The 22,844-nt window shown below is 40.1% G+C and overlaps 1 protein-coding gene across 1 annotated transcript; it reads right to left on the reverse strand.

The window, feature by feature from the left end:
- Positions 1-12,618: 12,618 nt before the first annotated feature.
- KCNK13 (potassium two pore domain channel subfamily K member 13) lies at positions 12,619-22,514 on the reverse strand. The gene is made up of 2 exons (XM_081946682.1): positions 22,041-22,514; positions 12,619-14,959 (listed from the first exon to the last, which is right to left on the reverse strand). Exons 1-2 carry the CDS (start codon positions 22,384-22,386, stop codon positions 14,094-14,096), a joined length of 1,212 nt encoding a protein of 403 aa, XP_081802808.1. The 5' UTR covers positions 22,387-22,514; the 3' UTR covers positions 12,619-14,093.
- Between the last annotated feature and the right edge of the window lie 330 nt (positions 22,515-22,844).

Raw genomic sequence — 22,844 nt, forward strand, 5'->3', positions numbered from 1 at the left:
GACCTCACTTGCTTCCCACACCTTCTTTTCACACAGTCTTATTTTCTTCCATATTGTCTAGACATTCCTCAACATTACATATTAATAAAGAAAATTCCAGCATTACCCAAGAGTTCAATATGCATTTCATTGAGCTACAGCAATAAATTCTAGATTTACCCGGGTTATTGAAAACGAGATACTTATGGATAAAAAGTATCCCAGGGGATCTGTTGGAGCTGCTCTTCCAGCTTAGGAGTCACAGGCCTGAGTGTTTCTACTATCACTGGGACCATTTTGGCCTTTCCATATCTTTTCTAGTTCCTCCCTCAGACTCTGCTTCCTCCGTCTTGGGTCCTCTACCAGAGGCTTGGGTTCTGCACAGTATCTTAGCTGTTTTAGGAATTCTGTGAAGTATCTTCCATAAATCATCATTAAGGTCTGTACCTGTATGGGTATTATACATATATACTGTACATGCACACATTATTCTTTTAATAAGATTGTTGCATTAGTTTTACTTATTTAATATAATCTTTAATTAAATTATTGAAAAAACATGAACATTATGCAGCATATTTGGGTTCAGTCCTGGCATTCTGAGGAGGGAATGGACCTCTGCCTCTTTATTTGCAGGGACCACCTCCTCTGGCATCTCCTGAAAGGTTTTAACCAGCCAAGATGGCATGGATTGAGTCGACCGGAAGTTCTCCAGCTGGATAGACAAGGGGTGTGTGAGCTCTGAAGAGTCTCACATGAACTCTGTCTGACAAAACAATTCCGAGATCCTTTTTGGATCAGAACCCCCCTGGGGGGAGGGGAAGAAAGGGCAGACCCAGAGGGAGTGCAACAGGTCCCTCGTAGGTCGGAGATTTGCTCTCTGAATTGGAATCAGGGCGGCAGCATGGCAACATGGCTGCACAAGAAGCTGTCTTCTAGCCAAAGCAACTGAACAGGAGCGTGCAGGACAAGGACAAGATGAAAGCCCGGTAAGAAGATCTAATTAACCCACAGTCATAAATCAGAATTTGGAAAAGGCAAAGAGCCTTGAGAGCAGTGACGTGCAGTCAGGTGAGGCAAGTGAGGCACAGCCTCACCACTCTCATCATGAAAAAAAAAAGTAAAAGGAAAAAGCTGAGCTAGTTGCTGCCTCACCGTGGATGACTCTGCTTAACCTCACTGGTGCTCTCCCTCCCCAAGTGTAGTGACTTCCTCCCCAGGCCCCCATTCATTTCTCTCTCTCACACACACACACAGCTGGATAAAACTATATAAAAATCTAACCCAGCTTCACTGATTACAAGTTTGAAAAGGCAACGTGGCTCCACCTGCAATCAAACTACACTTGGGGAGGGAGAGCACAAGCGAGCACTGAGAAGACCACAGGAGGAGGCAGGAAGCCAGGCAAAGAGCCATGCTGTAGTACACACACTTCCCCCCAGCCTCTTTCTTTTGGAAGGCTTGGCTCGGCTCCCCTCCGGCTTCTCTGCCTCTCCTCTCACCCCAGCCTGCCAGCAGGAGGTGGTGGGTGGGCTTTATTGTGTTCCAGGCATTTCCCACCCAGACAGCAGGCTGCATTTGCAATGGTGGAGGTGTTTGGGAAAGGCAGTAGGGGAATGGGGGGGGGATGGCAGAGGAGCTGCTTTCAAGCCACTGGAAAAGATATCCAATCCAACTTTTGTGTGTGTGTGTGTTTGTTTGTTTGAGAATGAATGAGAGAGGGAAGGGGTAGGAGAGATAGTCCAATCCAACTTCTGTGTGTGTGTGTGTGTGTGTGTGTGTGTGTGTGTGTGTGTGTGTGTTTGAGAGAGGGGGAGGAAAGGAGAGAGGGAGGAAGGAGGGGAAGGAGAAGAAAAAGAAAAAGAAAGAAGGAGCAAAGGAGAAAAACAAATGCTGTCGCTTTAAATTGGAACTGAGCATGCCTGGCTGTGGAATTCTGGGAGTTGAAGTCCATAAGTCTAAAAATATTTGAAACTCACCACTGTGTCAGTGCCTCACCAGTCATAAACCTCACCGCACGTCACTGCTTGAGAGTATAAATAATATTAATGGATAGATCTGGATTTTGGCAAAAAGAAAGAAAGGGAAAATGGAGGGTTGAACCACTAGCCCCAAAAGAGCCATTTGCTTGAAACGTGTGTGGACAGAAATCTGAACAGAAAAGGAGAAAGTAGAGAAGTGGCAAACCCACTCAAATGCAAACTCTAAATTTGGTTTTGGATTTGAAAAAAATGTGTTTTTAAAAGCGACTAGGAGGTTGAAATGAAAATCAAAACATACCAAGGAGATTTGCTGTGTTCGAATTTCTTCTAACTAACATATCTTAAGCAACTCCAATTAATGAGAGGTGGAATGTAACTAGGGGGGGGAAAAAACAAGAAAACAGCACTATTTTCTCACTGATAACCTAATCTTGCCTGTGAGGCAAATGGAATGTGAAACTCTGAGTAAGAAGATTTAATTAACCAATTACCATAAATCAGAACTTGGAAAAGCAGGAGGTGAAGAGAAACATACTGGAATTTGGCTGTATGCAAGTTTGTTCCAATTAATATATTTTGAGCAATGATAACCAATGAGAGGTGGAAGGTAAAAATAATAAAACCAAGAACCGGGAAAATACGAAGTTTTTCCTCTCTGCAAAAGATCAAGATGCTCCTGTTCTCTTCCTCTTTATATTAGCTCAATTAGCTAAATTTAAGGTAGATCAGAACTTTGAATTAAGAACTGTATAACTAACTGCAATTTTGAAACTGGACATTAGGGAAGAACAAAAGATCAAGATGACTCCCACCTTTCTTCCTCTCCACATCAGATGAACTAGCTAAACTTAAGGTAGACCAGAACTCTGAAATAAGAACTGTATAACTAACTGTAACTTTGGAGCTGGACATTATGGAAAGATGGGAATTTGAAGAACTATGTGAAATTATAAAAAATATGCATAAATAATTAAAATCAAGTTTAAATAGAATTTTGAACTCAGAGAAGCAGGAACTGAAGAAAGAAGTGAAGGAAGAAGGGGGAGGGATAACGAAGGGCTAGAAACGGTGAAAAATAAAAAACAGACAAAAAATTTCATTGGGTTTGACAGTGGTATAGGGAAAATTGAAAAGGGAGAAGTGTCCCAACAAAAGGAAATAAAAAGCAGAGAAAATATTTTACTGAGGCTGACAGTGACATAGAGAAAACTGTAGAGGTGGGTTATGCCCCAACAAAGGGAAATACAAAAGATTTCATTGGGTTTGACAGTGACTTGGGGAAAATGGAAGAGGATGGATATGTCAAAACAAAGAAAAGGGAGAAGACAGTAATAGAGAAGTGGGACAAAAGATTTACTAGGAAAAAATCAGATAATTAGAAATTGTTATATGGGGAAATATAAAGCTGAGATATGTGGTTTATTCCTGTACATGATAATAAAATTGAGTTGCTGATTGAATATGATAATGGAACAGTGATGTGCGGTGAGGTTTATGGCTGGTGAGGCACTGACACAGTGGTGGGTTTCAAATATTTTTAGACTTGTGGATTTCAACTCCCAGAATTCCACAGCCAGGCATGCTCAGTTCCGATTTAAAAGCAACAGCATTTGTTTCTCTCTCCCTTCCTCCCCCTCTCAAACACACACACACACACACAAAAGTTGGATTGGACTATCTCTCCTACCCCCTTCCCTCTCTCATTCACTCTCAAACAAACAAACACACACACACACACAAAAGTTGGATTGAATATCTTTTCCAGTGGCTTGAAAGCAGCTCCTCTGCCATCCCCCCATTCCCCTGCTGCCTTCCCCAAACACTTCCACCATTGCAAATGCAGCCTGCTGTCTGGGTGGGAAATGCCTGGAAAGCAATAAAGCCCACCCACTCACCTCCTGCTGGCAGGCTGGGGTGAGAGGAGAGGCAGAGAAGCCAGAGGGGAGCCGATCCAGGCCTTCCAAAAGGAAGAGGCTGGGGAAAAGTGTGTGTGCTACAGCATGGCTCTTTGCCTGGCTTCGGTGGATGACTCTGCTTAACTGTTAAAAAAAGCCTCTAAAAAAGCGCCCTCTACTATGAGGCAGGAGAACTGCATGCCTCAACTACGTCAGGAATTTTTAGGCTTTTAACCCTTGCTTAATTCTGCTGGAGTGATCATAAAATGCCTAAAGTCAGACTAGAGGAGGCATGCAGTTCTCCTGCCTCATAGTAGAGGGCGCTTTTTAGAGGCTTTTTTAACAGTTAAGCAGAGTCATCCACGGTGAGGCAGCAACTAGCTCAGCTTTTTCCTTTTACATTTTTTTCTTTTCATGATGAGAGCGGTGAGGCTGTGCCTCACTTGCCTCACCTGACTGCACATCACTGTAATGGAAAGATAATTAAATAAAGGTTAAAATATATGGAATATGGACAAATATGAAACTTATGGGGAGAATGTAAAGCAGAGGTATGAGATTCACTTTTATACATGACAATTAAACTGAGTTGCTAATTGATTGAATATGACAATGGAAGGACAATTAAGTATGGGTTAAATATATGAAACATGGATACATATATAACTCCTAAGATGATGAACAAAGTGAGATGTGTACCACTTGTTATTCTATGCAGTCGTTTAAGGGAATTGTAATGAACACTGAACAGTAAGGATTGTTATTTGAAGACAATTAAGGGTAACCTAAGCCAAGATATGGAAAAATGGAGAGGGAACATGAAATATACCTACAATGGGAAATTATTGAGATTACAAAGACAGAACCACAAATTTGGGGAGTGTAAGGATGCATAATAATATAAATATAATGATGAGAATAGCTGAGAATTGTAACCAGGTCTACATCTTGCCCAAAAATAGGCCGGGGGTGGGTGGGTTAAAAATACAATTACTACATATGTATACTTTTTTTCTCTATTAAAAACGAAAGAGGAAGATATGTTAAAATTACATATGTATATTGAAAAGGAATTATAAATACCATCAACACAAAATGGACCTCTCTCAGAGGCTGAAATACACTAAGTAAATGAGATGAAGAGTGTGAAATAGAGGAGAGAGGTAAGGGAAGAAGAGAGGGAGAGGAGAGAGGGCGGAGGAAAAGGAAGAGAGAAAGAAGGAGTGGAAAGGGGAGAGGAAGGGGAAGTAGAGAAGAGAAGGACAACAGGGAAGAAAGGAGGTAGGGAGGAGGAGAGAGGGAGAAGAAAGTGATAGATAAGGTACAAATATGGTGTATGGAGAGCAGAAGAGCCAATAATTATTTTTGGGAGTTGATGGTAAGACAAAATGATGTAAACAGTTAATAATATAATACGATGTTGGTTATGTAATAGTATGCATGTGGCTATATATTATGAAAATAAAATATAAAAAACTTTATAGATGAAAAAAGATGGCATGGATTTAAAATTCAGGCAGAAACATCCTAGGTTCAAGGATTGTGGCTATTTTCTCAGAGTCAACAAACCCTTAACAAATATACATGCCAATTTGTTTCTTAACAAACTCCAGAGGACTTAAGCATCCAGACTGCAACTCCGAGTGGAACTGAATGATTTTAGCTAACATATGGTATAAAATACCCTCAGTGGCCCTGCATGTGATTTTCTAACTCAGCCCCTCCCCCCAAAAGCAGGGATCAAGTCCCTTTAAATACAGCTCAGATGCAATCTAAGAATGCAGTAAAGGCAATAAAAAGTGTTGCTACTTTTATCACCATGGTGCTATCCTTAAAGTCTCTTAATTACTGGTACTTTGTTTGGATTTACTCTTTGTTGTCCTCTAGTGACACTCTAACCATCTCTTCAACCAGTTCATCTCCCATAATTTTTCTGAAAACAAAATAGTTTTTTTTGGAATTTGCCTGCAGAGAGAAGCTCTACAGACGCAGTTATTCCTATTCCTATCTCTATCCTCTTATTCCAAGTTTGGCAAATTGTGCACCAGATTATTGGGAATTCCACCAAGTCTCCTCTGGAATTCATTTGGTCCATTAGGCATCTGAAATGACCAGATGAATTAGATGCTTTTGCTCTGGTGTGAGAAGCAGATCAGAGTGATCTGATCATGACAAGGGACAAACAGAAATATTTCCCAGGTCCAGATCATATTGCCACCACCTAACACTGAACCACATGTTATTCCCATTGTGTGTTCATGCCCTTAATGACTTGGGTTATGTCCATGGTTGCCATGGTGGCCTTGAACTGACCAGGAAGCGTTATCAGTGTTAGTGAGTGTGGGATTTATGATTATCCCATTTATATACAGTAACTTGCCTTGCCAGTGTTGTTGGGGATGTAGTTTCTTTTCCTTGGTAGTTCCATCATTAGGATAATTTTTCTATATGATTGTTTCTCTGTTGGTTTGTCTCCTTAATCAAAATTCTGTTAAGATCTTAATGTGCTATGAGCTTATGGTATTTTATTATCAGCCTGCAAATGTAAATAAAAATGATATCAAAAAAACACAACGAAATAATGAGCCGTGGTGGCCCAGTGGTTAGAATGCAGTACTGCAGACTACTTCTGCTGACTGCTGAATGCCAGCAGTTGGCAGTTGAAATCTCCCCAGGCTCAAGGTTGACTCAGCCTTCCATCCTTCCGAGGTGGGTAATATGAGGACCCAGATTGTTGGGGGCAATATGCTGACTCTGTAAACTGCTTAGAGAGGGCTGTAAACTGCTGAAAAGCACTATGAAGCAGTATATAAGTCTAAGTGCTATTGCTAAATTAGTTGATTCTTTTCAGAGAAATTATACAACTAATAATAGTTGCTCTCCTCACCAGTGTGTGTCTAACAATTGAACATTTCAAGTAGCTGGACTTGAAATATTCTCAAGAGTTGCAAATTCAGTGAAGCTTCACATAATTTAAAATACATCTACACGTTTTTCATTTACCAGAATTGCACTGTCTTACAGACATGTAAATGACAACCTGAGCAACAGAAAGAACTGTTGTGGGAACCATTACCATGCCTCCAGTAGCCTTTATTGGCATACTTGATTCAATATAGATATTCAGGAGGCTTTTTTGGATTGGCTTTGGTTTACTAATATTGTCTGATCCCAGCCACCATAGTTTGTAGCCTAGCAAGTTACCTATACATGTCTAGCCAACTGAGATTTATAGAGTAAATTGTACTTAAATAAACAATGTTTTGCTTAATTTAATTTTTACGTTAGATTTTAATCTTGCCTTTATTATTTTTTTATAAATAACTGAAGGTGATGAGCATACCTAACTCTGTTAGGTGGGTTGGGCTGAGAGAATGACTGACTCAAAATCACCCAGCTGGCTTTCAGGCCTAAGGTAGGACTAGAACTCACAATCTCCTGGTTTCTAGGCTGATACTTTAATTACTAGACTAAAATGGCTCTTAAACCATTTATGAACAAAATCTTAATGCTTTATTTTTTTAATCTTAAGTGAAGGAAGGAAATTGATTTTTAAAAAGTCTGTTTTAATTTAAATATATTCTTAGGATCTCATTCTAGCAAGTAATCAAGCAAATACCGTAACCTACAATCATCTCAATTCCAATCAGGTGAAGCACACTGCGATATGAGAAGCTGCAAAAATTCATTTTGCTGGTGTACATAAGATCATTAACCTGTGAGGGTTCTACCAACAATTGAATGGGGAGTAAAAGAGTACCAAAATGTGCAATGGAAATCAAACCACAAATTTTCAAGGTAGTCCATAAATATTCGTCATTTTTAAAGGCTCAAAGTTCATTTGTCTGTGATTTGGACATTGCAGAACTAAATGCTTTGAGACACAAAAGTCTATTCTCATCAGCGACAAGTAGGTTGAATTGTCAGTTCTTTATCAGGCCTATGATTAAAAACTGTAACTTAAGCAATAAAGTATATAATAGGTGGAAAAAGGACAAAGTATGGCAGATTAATAAGGAACCGAAATGGGTTACTAAGTTTCACAACAGCATAAACACCTGGCTATTTCCCCACATGCAGGGTCCAGGGTGTTAATGTAGTATGGGCTACTGATTTTATTGTGAGATCAGCTGCTATCACTATTTCTTTTTTATTCTTTTTTTTTACTGTTATGGATTGTGATTTTTGTTTGCCATCCGGAGTGCTTTGATGGATGAGTGATTCCATAAATATGCTAAACAAACAAACCTCAACAATTAACCACATGGGAGTCAAATATAGCTGAAAGTGATAAAAAATCCTAGAGGTGAGAACTAACCCTATTTAACTAACCCTCCACTGTAAGAAGAAAAACCTCATAGATAAATATCCCATTTTACATACCTGGTTTTTGGAGAAAAAAACCAGCAAAAGGTAATTGAAAAAGTAAACGACTCTATAGGGGACCTCACTTCCAATGCCTGGCGATCTGATATCTTCCAAACAGGATTGATTTCAGTGGTCAAATCACAGGCCAGAGGTGGTATTCAGCTGGTTGGCACTGGTTTGTGTGAACCAGTGGCAGCCATTTCCCCGAGGTTGGAGAACTGGTAGTGATGGTCAGCTGGCCATGCTCCCGAAGTGGCCCCCTGGCCTGTCCCTGCTCACTCAACCCGCTCGCCCGGTCACCACTCGCTCGTCCCACCTGCTCGCCCGACGCTTGCTCGCCCCGCCCATCTGAGACCTATATATGCATTCGCCACACGGCCCAGCCCCAGTACGCGGCTCATCAGTCACCTCCACACCTTGCTTGCTCAGCTCACCAAAGGTAAGCATGCCACCCACTCGCCCTGGGTGGGGGGCCGGGGCCCCAGGCATGCACCATTCCAAGGCTCCAGAGCCACCACCCTCTAGCTGCCCACCTCAGCCAGGTGGGGGAATGCACCATTTCCCGGCTGCAGCCTTGCCCTGGAACCACCATCTTGACATCGCCCGCCTCGGCCTGGTCAGGGAATGCGCCATTCCCAGACTACGGCCTTGCTCTCTCGTCCCCCCCATCCTCCCTACGGCCCCAGCCCTAGCCCCACATCTTCCCCCTCACCGCCTCTTTCAGCATCTTACCTTCCACGGCAGCTGGTGCAGAGTCCGGAAGGCAAGCTGAAACTCCCAGCCAGCTACTGCTGCTGGGAAGCGTCTGGCTGGCAACGAAGCTCCCAGCCTCTGCCTCTTTGAGAGCTGGTGGCTGGGAGGCTTTTTTGCCAGCCAGCCGCTGGCCACAGGCCACCCAAAAGTCTCCAGTTGGCAAAACAGCTGCTGACGTCGCTGCCATGTTCTTTGCACATGCTCAACCCTTGGACTTGTTTCAGATTAACAAGCAGTAAGTTAAGTTTCTTGGTAGAAACTTAAGGCTGAACAAGTAGGAAAAGCCTGTACAACATGGCTTTTGGCATTTTCCTGAACCCTTTTTACTGGCAGGACAGAAACTCTATATTTTCTTCTATATAATAAGGAAATGCTGATCACATAGTAAGAAGAACTGATGGCAGAACCAAAAGTCAAATGCATCCCATTTAAGAAAAAGCGTCCACGAAAGAGACCTAAAACAAGATGGATCAATGACATCAGCAAATATTACAGGCAAAAGAAAGCTCAGGACCATATTGGTTGGAAATATGAGGAAGAGGCCTTCATCCTGCAGTAGAGAGGCAATGGCTAAAATGATGACGAATAAGAAAACATGTTTGTCTGTGTGGTGTGATTTCTAATCTAAATAGGTCCTTGTTTTGTTTGGGTGTGTTTTGTGAATGTATGTAAGTCTATCAAGATGGGTCCATGTCAGAGGTGGGTTGCTCCCGGTTCGGCATAGTTCAGCTGAACCGGCAGTGATAATTGCAAAGCACGCGAGCGAGCAAACCAGTACTGGTTCACATAGGAACCCACCCCTGGTCCATGTGTTTCATATGTTTATCCTTTCTTCATGCAGGTATGTACTGGAGTGATCTGCATGTGCTCCCCTCTGCTGCTCTGAGGAGGGAAGGGCCAACTGCATTCTGTGTCACTCCCCAACTATTGCTATATTACAATTTTATTTCCTACGATTTTTTTCCCCCACAGTCCAAGCTGGATTTGACCATTTTCAAATTCAGTTGTCTTGCTCAGAGACAGAATCCTAAGACCTTTTTCATAATTTCTTTATAGTATTCTATTAGGTTGGAAAATATGAAAATCTGATCCCTCACATGCCCTAATTCTCAACAGCAAAATGTCAAAATAATAATAATAATCCGATTGTTTGGAGTTAATCTTATTTTGGGTTGTTTCATGAAATGACAATCCTCATTCATTCTAATATTTGTTGCACATATATAAGGTGGACACTCAGCCAATTCATCCCTGTTTAATGGCCTACATACTATTAGATAAATCACCACTTTTTTGAAACATGCTAATATATTGAAGTTATAACCCCTTTGGCAAAAGAGAACAAAAGTTCACCAAGTTTGTTATCCTAACCTCAAGGTTAGGATAGAGGAAAGTGGGAGGGACACAACATTTTTAAAAAACAAAGCCCAAAGTAGTTTCTTCAGCCTCACTTGCCTTCTCATTTAAAAGTCTTGTCTTTAGATGTGAGAACGATGAGATGTAAGCTAATACGGGGGCTGGGAAAAGGCCCATGGTGAGTTTGTCCCTAGTGAAAATAGAGAAAGGCAATGTTTGAAAACAGGGCCAACAGGACTTCAGGTTAATGGAGAAGAAAACTGCCTAAATCTGAAGAATGAAGTTCATTTATCTGGAATGAAACTGAGGGAGGGGATGCTGGAATTGGGATCCAAAAGTCTTCAGAAAAAGCAAAGGAGTAACATTAAATTGTTCTTAAGCATATAATTAAAAGGTGAAAATCTGGAAGAAACAAGTCTTATCTAAGTAATATTCAACCAGATGGTCCTAAACAGGGTTTAGAAAGATAGAATGCTCCATCTGAATCTTATGCTATATTTTCTGGGAGCTAGATTGTTTCTAGCAATTATCTTTAATAGCAAATAATTATGTGTGTGAAGTTATACAACAGTAAGCCTCAGGTCCTGCCCATTGTGGATCTGTTGTCTTCACACAACATTTTATGGAAGACTGATATTGAAGATCCTGTTTGCAATTTCTTGTGCTGATTGACTTGAATATTTGACTACCTAAAAAGTAGTCACATTTTTCTTTTTAAAATGCTTAAACTATATTTCCTGCTTTGGCTTGCAACTAATGAAAAAGGGAGTGCTTTTTTGTTAAAGCTATAAAGTTATAAAGACTAGGTGATACTACAGAATTTACTTTTTTGTCATTATTATAACTCTCATTATTTTAGGCCTACGTAAGAGTACATAATTAGCATTAATAAGCGCTGGGGCTGGATCCCTGTATATCCCACATCCTGGGGTCATGAAGGAAGTTGTCACATAAAGCTATACCTAAACAGATCGGTGAGAGCAGCTGGAATTACTACAAAGCCCCTGTACTATGCCAAAAAAAATGAAACAGGATCTGTAAAACTCAGGTGGTTGGAAGTAGAAAGATTGGATACTATTTGTTGCATTATGAACCCATGCTTTTGTTGCTTCATGAATATTTTTTTTGTCTTTTAACAACCCCATAATCCTTTGCATTGGGGTGGAGTCGGGGTAACTGAATGGAGCTGAGTGTTTACTAGCCGGCTGCCCTTTCTGTCACCAATGCAGAGTTTGCAGCAGATATTTTGAGAGAGAGAGAGAGAGAGAGAGAGAGAGAGGGAGGGAGGGAGGGAGGGAGGGAGGGAGGGAGGGAGGGAGGGAGAGAGAGAGAGAGAGAGAGAGAGAGAGAGAGAGAGAGAGAGAGAGAGAATTTGCTGCTAGCTAGGATGGAAGTCACAGCCTCGATTGTGAGGCAAGAGCACCCCCTCTAGGCCACTGCACAGCTATGTTTCATGAATAGACTGCTGTGAAATAATTTGATAGATGAAGTCTTTTTAACATCTCCAAGCCTGTGTTAAGAGGGTTCATTATTCTCCTTTCTTAAATTTTAACATCCATGTTAGTATAGCCGGCTATGATGGCACATCAGAAGTGTGCCATTTTAATCATTATGCTTCAATGCTCAAAAATAATGGGTTTCATTTGCTTTTCTACTGATTTTTTTTCTATAGAAATGTTGGTGCATTTTAAAGATAATTTGTCTTGCTTGACGAGCATAGAAGCCATTGTTCAGTGCAAATGACAGCAAAGGCTTTTATTACTTCTTTGTATATTGGATTTTAGCATATTTATCTATGCCTAAGTAGAAACATTATCAATTTTAACAACTTTGAACAGGAATAAATGAAGCTACAATGTGACTCATTTTTACAACCTCTTCCTCTTCTATTTAATTTATTTATTTCATTAATTGAATGTAAAATGCTGTCCACTCATTATTGATCCATTTGATTTCTGGTTTCCTTGTTTAATCAATCATTAAAACAGTTCTCATTTAGTTGCCCATGTCACATTGAGCACTTGAGTGATTTTATTCAGCAGAATGAGGAATTTTCATCTTTCCTAATCAAAGCTCCGTCATTATCATCAAGAACTACTGTATGAAAAAGGCTGGAGAATATAGATATCACTACTTGCATGTTAAAATGGTACTTGCCCAGCATTTCATGTCCATGGACACTCACACGATACGTTCTCGACATGTTGTTCCTTAAATTAATTCAGTACTGAATTTACTTACCCTTTATAATTTACTTTTCAAATACACTTAGGATACCTCAAATTTCACAATGCATCAAAAATATGGGGACCATGATTTTCATGGAATTGAAATTTAGCAAAGTTTATAAAAAAAATATGACATAAACATTATCAGTTTATGAAGTAATACAAAATGTCATAAAACATTTTCTTACAACAAAACATCCATAAGACAAAGTGCCTAATCATACGTGCCTAATTGCAGACAGTTGCTGTTGGGTTGCAACATTTTCAAAGAGTTCAGCCCATGAATAATAATAGATAAGGCTTTGGAACTGAAAATTAGAAGATACATTTTGAAAGCTAAGATGTTTATAGTTCTAATGGGTTTAACCTAATTTTATTTCACTATTTCTAGTGGAAGAACTTTGCCATTAGAAATATACAGTTGGTCCTGATAATATGGGCAATACAAAGGTTTTATGCGCTAACGTGCCATGCCATATCAATCGAATGATTAACTCTTGCAAACACATTACACAGTGCAGAATTCTGATGTGTGCAGAAATGACAAATAATCCTGGAAGATGAAGATGCAACAAATCTCTGAATAAGCAGTGAAGAACTTTTCACATATAAATTCAAAAGCAAATGTTTGCTTCGGAGTATTCATTAGAACTCATTCTATGATTTATCTGATTCTTGACTTTACCTCCTGACACAACTACTGTATTCTTTTGTGGTGTACTTTTGATGTACAGCATCTCTGGTTTAGATTAGTGTGTGTGTGTGTGTTTGTGTGTCCATACATACATATATAAATGTATGTATGTATGTATGTATGTGTGTGTATATATGTATATGTAGAACTGTTTTCCTGTGACATAAATTAAAAGAATAATTGCTTAGCCTTTTGAACAATTATTTTTTAGCTGAAATGAATTGCACACTGTCAGTTGACCCCTTGAGTAGTCTTGACTGATACAGAGAAAACTGGTTTGTACATGCCTTCTAATGTAAAAATACATTTGACATAGGGACTTATAGTCTGCTCTACAACCTTCTTGATTGCTATTCTAGAACTTTGGGCTAGAACAATGAGGATAGATTAGCAGTTAATCAAAATAAGAATGACAAATAGGGTAAGGAGTCAATGGCAGCAGCTATTTCAGTGATATGGGATGGAGAAGGTTGAAGGAGACGTCTTTTTCACACCAACACTTGTACTCTGTGCTGAAGCTGATAACACAGCAGTTTCTAAGACTGAATTCCAACAAAGCAAATTTAGTCTGTTGGGTGTTTTGCTTACTTTTGACACATATTTTACATGCTTTTGACACATATTGCTGAAACTTTTAAGTGTGGCTACATGAAATGATACCAGTCTTCAGCAAGGGCTACTGAGCAAGAACAGACTGTTGTGTGCAAAATCCAACACATATTAAATCCCAGCAACAAAATTAGGGATTGCCTTTCTGAAAACCATCTTGTTCAGTTAGCTGTCTTTGTGATTTGAGCTTTATCTTCCCATACTTACTGACCTGTTCCAGTGTTAATGTTTACTTATCAGTTCTTGTCTCTGCCAACCTATTGTTCATAATTCCCAAAGCACCTACTCCACCTGCAAGTCCATTTTTTGCAGATGAGACTGGTGGTCTCTGAAGAGGAATTTCAGCCAATTGGTTTTGCAAGACAGCAATTGATACTTTGGTAGAGGCTAAGAGGTCTTTCATGGACATTTCACCAGATAGACTGTGTCCTCTTGTCTCGCTGTCGACACCATCTGACTCAATTGATACGTTGCGCTGTCTCAACATAGTCCCTGGCATCACAACATTTGACTGTAACTTCAAGAGTTTTCTTTGGCACTTATGACATGTGCTGCCCATGTTCCTTAATATCCAGTTTAAGAACTGTTTGATGACAATGGAGATCACATTAAATAAGGAATAGATAAAACATATCCCCGTGAGTATAACAACACTGTTGCCAAACCGATAAAGGTGTTGATTTTTGTAGTGTGGATTCCAACCACTCACCATGTCACCAAAACCAATAGTACTGAAGGTCACAAAGCAATAATAAAGGGAATCAGAATAACTCCATCCTTCTGTTGCCGAGAACATAGCAGAGGCACTACAGGAAACAATGATTGATGCCAAACACAAGGTAAGCATGACATGATACACAGAGGGCTTCCATCTAGCTAAGTTTTCTGCTTCATCAATATCAGCCTGTTGGACATCTCTACGAAGTTTTCGTTTTAACTTCCTCTGATGGTAACTCTTCAAAACATATGCTATGACTGTGATCAGACGCTCCAGGAATAAGTTGAAGAACAAGATGGCCGCTGCACAGCCAATAAGGCCATAAAGTATCAGAAAAAGTTTGCCTGTTCTGGTAGTTGGTGTAGTTCTGCCAAATCCTGGAGAAATAGAAAAAAGTTATGTAAACAAGATTTCTCAGCAATAAGATATTGCACATGTATTCAGTGTATTATTAGAGTTGTCTTTCAGTGGTAATATTAGAATAGTTATAATATGCATTTATCTAAAATTTCATATTGCTTCGCAATATTATTATTATTCCTTATAAGCTTCTGATCACTATTAATATACCATTGTGTGCAAGCTTGAGAGAGTGATGGCATTGCCATGGCTCAAATAAAACTGAAGTACAATCCAGTCAGATTGGGTGTCCAAAGATAATAGCATTCAGAAGTGAAGACTGGGGAGAGGAAAATCAGAAAGAAATGTGTAGGAAACATTTATGGCATTTAACATTAGCTCCACAGTCAGGAAGTAAGAATAGATTAGAGGGACTCCAATAAAAAAAATTGGACCACATTCTTTGTCCTTTCAAAGCGTGGCCCATGTTAAAATCCTGAGGGAGCACTGGATTGACTTAAAGATTAACACGTTCATTACACATTAGATAATGTGTTTTAAAGGACTACATATTTCCTCTACTTTCACTGTTTATTTTATTTTTGATCCCATTTTTCTACCATGAGCTCAAGCAGGGGTGGGATCCTACCGGTTTACCAACTGGTTCGCTGAGCACGCGCTTTGCGCACACTTCTCTCATGCACGCGCACAGTTTAGAGAAGACTTACCTTCCAGGATTGCTGCTTGGGCAGGAAAACAGTTGAGACGTGGCAATCCACTCTCCCATGCGACTCAGCTGAGAAGATAAAGGTAGGTAAAGTAGAAGGACGGGCGGGCAGGCCCACTTCAGAGCTATAGGTTCGCCCGAACTGGTAGAATCCCACCCCTGAGCTCAAGGTATGATATACAATATTGCCTCCTCTAATTTCACTCCACAACAATAACTTTGTGTAATAGATTGGGTTAAGAGAGGGGGCTGGCTGGCCCAAAGTTACTCAGATAACTTCAAAAGCTGAGAATGGACTGAAATGTTCTCAGTCCTAATCTACTACACTGCATTAATTCCACTTACCATAAATGATTTTAATATGTATCGGAGAGTGGCGGAGGCCTATCCACACTTTTGGTAGCATGTATAGAAAAACTATAGTTTCTAGTGCAATTATTACTATCCCCACTATGAGTCCTGAGAGTGGTGATTCTATGGAAACATTTTATGGACTTTTTGCTAAAATGGAAAAATGTGAAATGGTGATTTTTGTATATTCTAATTTGAAAAGTTTGACTATAGGACAGAAGGAATCTGTAATTTAAGCTTAATGAGGGAGGAGAGAAAGAAGACTGGAAGCTACTTCTGCTTTTTTTTTTTACTTTTTCTCTAATTGTATTACTTTTTGTACTTTTTCTTTAATTTATTTTTTTAACTTTTAATATGCTTTCATGTTTAACTTTTATCTATGTGAAAACTTTAAGAAAAAAAACCCTAATACAAAATCCAATTCAACCTCACTTCCCTGACAACAATATTTATTCAAATCACTTGATAGGCTCCATATCAATTTGGGCTCCACATGCTCACTGGCAAAATTATTTTCGGGGACTTTTGAAGAGTATAAAGGTGGAGGCCAATCTTATTTCTATGGGGATGATGTCCCACAGAGAGGGAGCCAGTAAATAGTGCCAATGCAATATTTGGGCTTCTTTTCAATAACTGGAGGAGGATGCCACCGAAAATGACAATCTGACAATCAAACTCTTCCAGGATTACAACACTCAGAACCAAGCTGAACCCTGTATGAAGATCTTTGATTGTTGCTAGAATCCCTCTGAGTTTTCATTAAAGTTTTTGCTAGAGTTGCTGCTTGTCTACATTCTTTAATCATTGAACCCTCCAAATTCATCTTGGAGATCTGCATATGGGGATAAGACGTCATTTGAAAGGAAAAGAAAAAAAAGCACCCTGGCTACATGCTATGATGAAATAGGAGATTCACTAAAGTAAATAAGATTCCCATTACTAGGTGATTAGGATGGGCAACCATTTCATAACAACTATATCTGCTTTGGAAAAGTAAAGTGCTATCAACCATCCATTCAATTACAGCTTGAACTGAGCTGGGCTTAGGTAGTATTGCAAGTGAGCCATTGCAGTCTCTGTAAATATTTTGTGGAGAAGGGTATGAAAATAGACCCTCCAGATTGCTTTTATTTGATGTAGACATATAAACTTCCTACAATAGTGTTATCTGATCCATCCCTTTTCCTATTCTTTCTTCTCATGTCAGCTGCCTTTTACTTAGATACAGTAGACACAAAAATCATTTCGCTTTATATACACAAACACAAAGCATGAAAACAGTTTGGGTGACACAGTAAAGACTCACACAAAACAAGACAAACAACTATCAGCATTATATTTTACAATGCATAAAGAAGGGATGGATAGCCTGAAGTCCAAAAGGCATGTTTCCCCAAACCTTTTTAGATGTGTCCCAATCTGCACACTGCACCACTAAAATTCATAAGGCAAATAATTTCTTTTTACACTCCCCCTTTTGAAAAACATGATGGTAGGAGTCACTAAAACTAATTTAGAAACAATAGACACATAACTTTGAAATGCTTTTCTTGAGATACTCGTTCCATGCTATAGTTCTGCAAAGCAACAATGCTAAGTTCCTTTAACATCAACCCCGCACTCTACAAAAGCAAGCAATATTTCTCAGATACCGCTATGTGGTAGTCAGTGAGTAAAACTGTGGACTCAATGTGACTTTAAGAATGTTATGCCCAATTTATACATGGTTTTGTAATGTAACCTTTATATACAATATGATGTAATCTTGAATCTATATAACTACCTCACAGTATACCAAAGAGTTACTGTGAATAGAGAATTTTTAACAGATATTCAGAATTCATCTACCATGACAACAGAGTAGCTGATGTACTCTGGGTACTAATATTGGATGGCCCTCAAAGTATATATCTTGTCAAAAAGGGTTTATGATTAATAAGATTAGTCATATGAGCCCTCCACAGAGTAGTAATAATTTCATAATTTGTAGTAATTATGAAATTTAACATTATATTTTTTATTCATATATATGAGCGGTATCATATAGTGGTTATTATAGATATTACATTTAGATGATGAGAACATGCAAAATTAGGATTTTAGTATTTCTTGTGACAAAGGAGGTACAGACATGATCCCTAACCTTCAAATTGTAATTGCAAATGGTTACTAAACACAGCAGTTGTTAAATGAGCACTACTGTACCTGTATTCACTACAACCTGAAGAATAGAATATTTTCTTGAAATAACAAATTATGGCTTTCTTTTCTTCCATATTTATTCAAGAGATTTATATAACAACTTTTTTTCGTAGGATAAGACATATTATGAAAGAGTAATAGGTCTTTGTGACAGGCAAGATATTTTTAGTTTTATTTATTTATTAAGAAAAATTATGTGACTTCTTATCTTAAATAAATTACCTTGGTGATTTCTTTTCCAAGAATGTAATCTTCATATGTAGCTCCACGAAAGAAAGAAAGAAGATCTCATACAAGTCCTTTTCTGATCTAGGTATTCCTTATATTATGGACTTCAAAACCAATAACTTTTAGCAGTGGTTTATTGCTTGGAATTCTCAAGGGTGAAGATTACAAATTTAAGAAGTATGCTTTAGATTTTGCCTTCAAATTTTAGTTTTTAAAATTAACCATGTTAAAAGATGAGTTAAAAGTAACAGTCCTAGTCAGCATGTTGACTTGGGAAAAACTGTCTGAGTAAGCCAGGATCCATCTTGGCCAATTATATTTGCATCAAATAGCATTTCTTTTAACTACTAAGATTTTCAACAGAGCCTATTAAGAACCAACACATTTGTTTCCTCCATTTTCCCCCACTGAAATTTATGGCACAACACAAGACAGTAAATAGGGAAGTTCAAAATACTGTAATTATTCCTGTTTTTACTATTTTGAATGAATATAGTATATTGATCCAGTTGATCACTGGAAGTCTTTAAGAAGATGTTGGATAGCTATTTGTCTGAAACGGTATAGGGTTGTCTGAAACGGTATAGGGTTTCCTGCCTAGGCAGGGGGTTGGACTAGAAGACCTCCAAGGTCCCTTCCAACTCTACTATTGTATTGTATTGTATTGTATTATCACTGTAGGTACTGAATCAAACTTCAAAAGTATATGTGGAGCCTTAGGAAGTTGTCCTAGAACTGTTTCAACTTCACATTTATTCTGGTTTTGTGCTATCTATGTATTAGACAGAATCAAATAAAAAGGAGGGAGGGTGAATAAACGATAGAGAAAACAAATGGAAGTGGAGCAACTGTATACAAAGTAAGTTTGCTATTCCCCTTGTTTATTAATGCAAGTGCTGGAATACATCCATTGTAAGAACTAAGTATTGGTATATTACCATGTGTGCCTCCTAAAGGCTTTTACTGGAAATTTCAAATAAACCATGGGCACAATTTAATTTGTAACATGGAAACATCTGCATGAGATCCTAATGTCTGCACACAAAAGTATATCTAAGAAGAATAGGGAGTCCCTGAGATCCATGGGAAATGCCAACCTGGGAAAACATCACTTTAGCTAGCTCTTTTCTCCTCAATAGGTTTCTTATGCTCTGGAATGGTATATCTACACTGTGAAGGTTTGGATGACATGGGTGGAAAAGGAAAAATGGAAATGGAAAGTGGAATGAACAGCCAGTTCTATTTCCCCAGTAACCAGTTCAATGCTTTTAGGAAGGCCACAGGTGAGTCTGGAAGGGACCTACAGACCCATACTGAAAGCTTCCAATTACGGCAATGAAGTGACAACTCCATCTCTAACATCAAAGTTCAAATTAAGCATAGATTGTTTGTGTAATTAATGATCATTTATTCTTTGTAACTAAAATACAAAAATTTCACAGAGATATAAAAATTCCAAAGTTTTTCCAAAAAGAAAAAGTAGAAAGAGAGAAACCCAATCTAACCAATTAATACTGAAGAGGCTCTAACTGTTGATGGGGGTAAAAACCAGTTGGAATATATTGAAAAAAAATCACAGCTGACTGCTGTCACAAACAGGCACAATGTATATATACCGTCATCTATTAATTATAAGCTCTGGGCAATTATTTTTGTAAGTGTGTCTAATTTAATTACAAAATGGAGTTTATATTCTGGTCAATAGAGGGATGTTATATTTTTATATCCACACGCTATATCTATGTCCTGCAAAAGCATACATTGTTGTTTTTGTAGTTAAAAGCAACCCAATAGTTTAGCAGCATTCCTTCAGCATGTCCCACTGTAAATAATTTGAGATATAACATGAAATTTACACAACATACTACAGAGTCAGTTGTTAAAGCACCATGCTACAAATGGGGAGACCTGTCAGTTTTAGTTCTGTCTTAAGTACACACTCAAGTGGATTACCTGGAGCTCTTAGCCCTACAAAGAAAGTAATGAGTAAAACTTTGTAAAACCTTACTAATAAAATTGTAGGAATTCGTCTAGGCAGTCACCATGATTTAATTTGGTGCCTTGAAGCAGCAAAAACAACAAAAAAACCTACTACATATTAATTCACTCAATCACTGTCAAAAGAAAACTGTACAATTGGGTCGTCTTAAAAGCCAATTACACCTGCTAAATGCAGTTAGTATAAAGACTCATCAGTACAGATTACATCACTGCTTGTTCTTTTTGTGATATAATTTGTCATTAAAAAATGTTTCTAAATGATTGTGTGGGAGAAAATGAGCACTTGCTGAGATAATTCTTTGATAAAAGTGATACCTTTGGGTATTTAACTCATGTCTATGTAAGAAAGAACATTGCTAACTGTGTTGCCATTTAGAAGGAAGAGAAACTGAGATATTAAAAAACATGCAAGATTAAAATGGGCAAAAGCCAGTATGAACTTTCAAGAAATCTGACTTTCAATATGTGTTAACAGGAACAAGAGCCATAACATCGAGATTCTTAAAGACATGTTATAAAATGAAAATACAACAAACTAGTGGGAAAAGCATGAAGGAAGGGTAACTTGCTTATTGCTCTCAGTACTGTGTGGAATAAATTTGGCTTTCCGCAGTGAAGTTCCCACAAATGTGCCCTATTGAAAGAATCTGTCATGTTTCTAAATACCTGTGACTTGGAAAAGCGAATTTTAGTCACAGATAGTGACTAAAGCCATTTCACAAACTACATATACCAGTGATGGCGAACCTATGGCACACGTGCCACAGGTAGCACGCGGAGCCATTTGTCACGGCACACGAGGCGCTGCCCTGTCAGCTGGCCAGCATGCATGCACACGCATGCCAGCTGAGTTCACCCTTTTTAAAAGCCATTTTTCGCCCCCCCCCCAGCTCCAGAGGCTTTATAGGAGCCTGGGGAGGGCAAAAAGAGCCCCCCGCCCCCCCAGAGGCCCTCCGGAGGCTTCAGGGACCGTCCGGAGGCTTCCCTGAAGCCTTCGGAATGCTTAAAACGACCCTCCGAGCAAACCGGAAGTGACTTCCGGTTTGCTCAGAAGGTCGTTTTGAGTGCTCCGAAGGCGTGCTCAAAAGGATCCTCCGAACAAACCGGAAGTGACTTCCAGTTTGCTCAGAGGATCGTTTTAAGCGCTCCGAAGGCTTCAGGGAAGCCTCCGGACGGTCCCTGAAGCCTTCGGAGGGCGTCGGGGGGGGGCAGGGGAGGCTCTTTTCGCCCTCCCCATGCTCCTATAAAGTCTCTGGAGCCTGGGGAGGGCGAAAAAAGCATGTAAAAATGGGGGGGTCGTGCATTGTGCGCGCATGCCCACTGGGGGGTGTGTTGCATTGCATTATGGGTGTGGCACGCCCGCACACGACACCCCTGCACTCCCCCCACTTGTGGCACGCGAGCCAAAAAAGGTTCGCCATCGCTGACATATACGAATATACCAGCCACCCAAACTTTACCTTCCAGCCCTGATGTTGATCAGGGAAAACATATTCATGTATTGTCCTTCTCTTGTGAATGGTAGTTATTTTCTGAGCTGGAAAAGTACAAGAGCCAAACAGTGTAAGGCAAAGAAAGTGAAGAAGTGTTTGGACGGTCTCCTCACTTACCTACAGTAGAAACCACGGTGCCTGCAAAATAAAAGGCCCCTATTAAGTCCCACTGGGGCCGCGTCACGTTGACCCGGACACCAATCCGGTAGGCAGCCTCGTATTCAAACAGAAAACCCTTCAGGTCCGCCAAAGCCAGGTTGTGCTTCTGCGAGAAGTTTTCAATCTTTAACTGCCACTTCTGAAAGGTTTCCAGCTCGGAGGGCCGCTCTAGAGCGGAGAAGATGACAGCTCCGCAAGCCATGTACAGAACAGTCAGAACGGCCAGGAGCAGGAACCGGGCGGTGTCTTCGGTGAGGATGCCAAAGCTGGGCAAAGAACAGGAGCAGAGTCCGCGACGAGCCATCCCTCACTGCCCGCCGGGCGCCCCCGGAGTTCCTCCCTATTCCCAGACCCCCTCAACGGCTCATTCTCCTCGCGCGCCCCTCGAGGCAGACGGCCGCGGAGTCCGTGGCGGCGGGGAGGGTTCCGCGGCCCTCGAAGGGGGCGGATCCAAGCCCCAGGCGCCCTTCAAAGGACTTCCCAGGCTCAAGAAGGGGCCAGAGGGCAAAGCGCGGACCACAATGCCGCACCCGCTGTGGCCAAGCCCCACAGAGCATAGGAGGCAGCCCGTCCCCACAGCGCGTCCCTTAGAATCGCGCCGAATCGCAGCTTCCTTCGCTGGATCTCCGAGCCGTCCACCTGTTGACGAAACTCGGGCTCCTCGGAAGCACCGGCGGAGGCTGGGTTTGAATCAAGTCCTTCAGTCAGGTCTCACAACGGGCGGGCGCGGGGTCAGGGCCCCAGCCTTCCCAAATGCCAGGT

This window comes from Natrix helvetica (genome assembly GCF_964273705.1).
Source record: "Natrix helvetica genome assembly, chromosome: 1".
NCBI classification, from domain to species: domain Eukaryota; kingdom Metazoa; phylum Chordata; class Lepidosauria; order Squamata; family Natricidae; genus Natrix; species Natrix helvetica.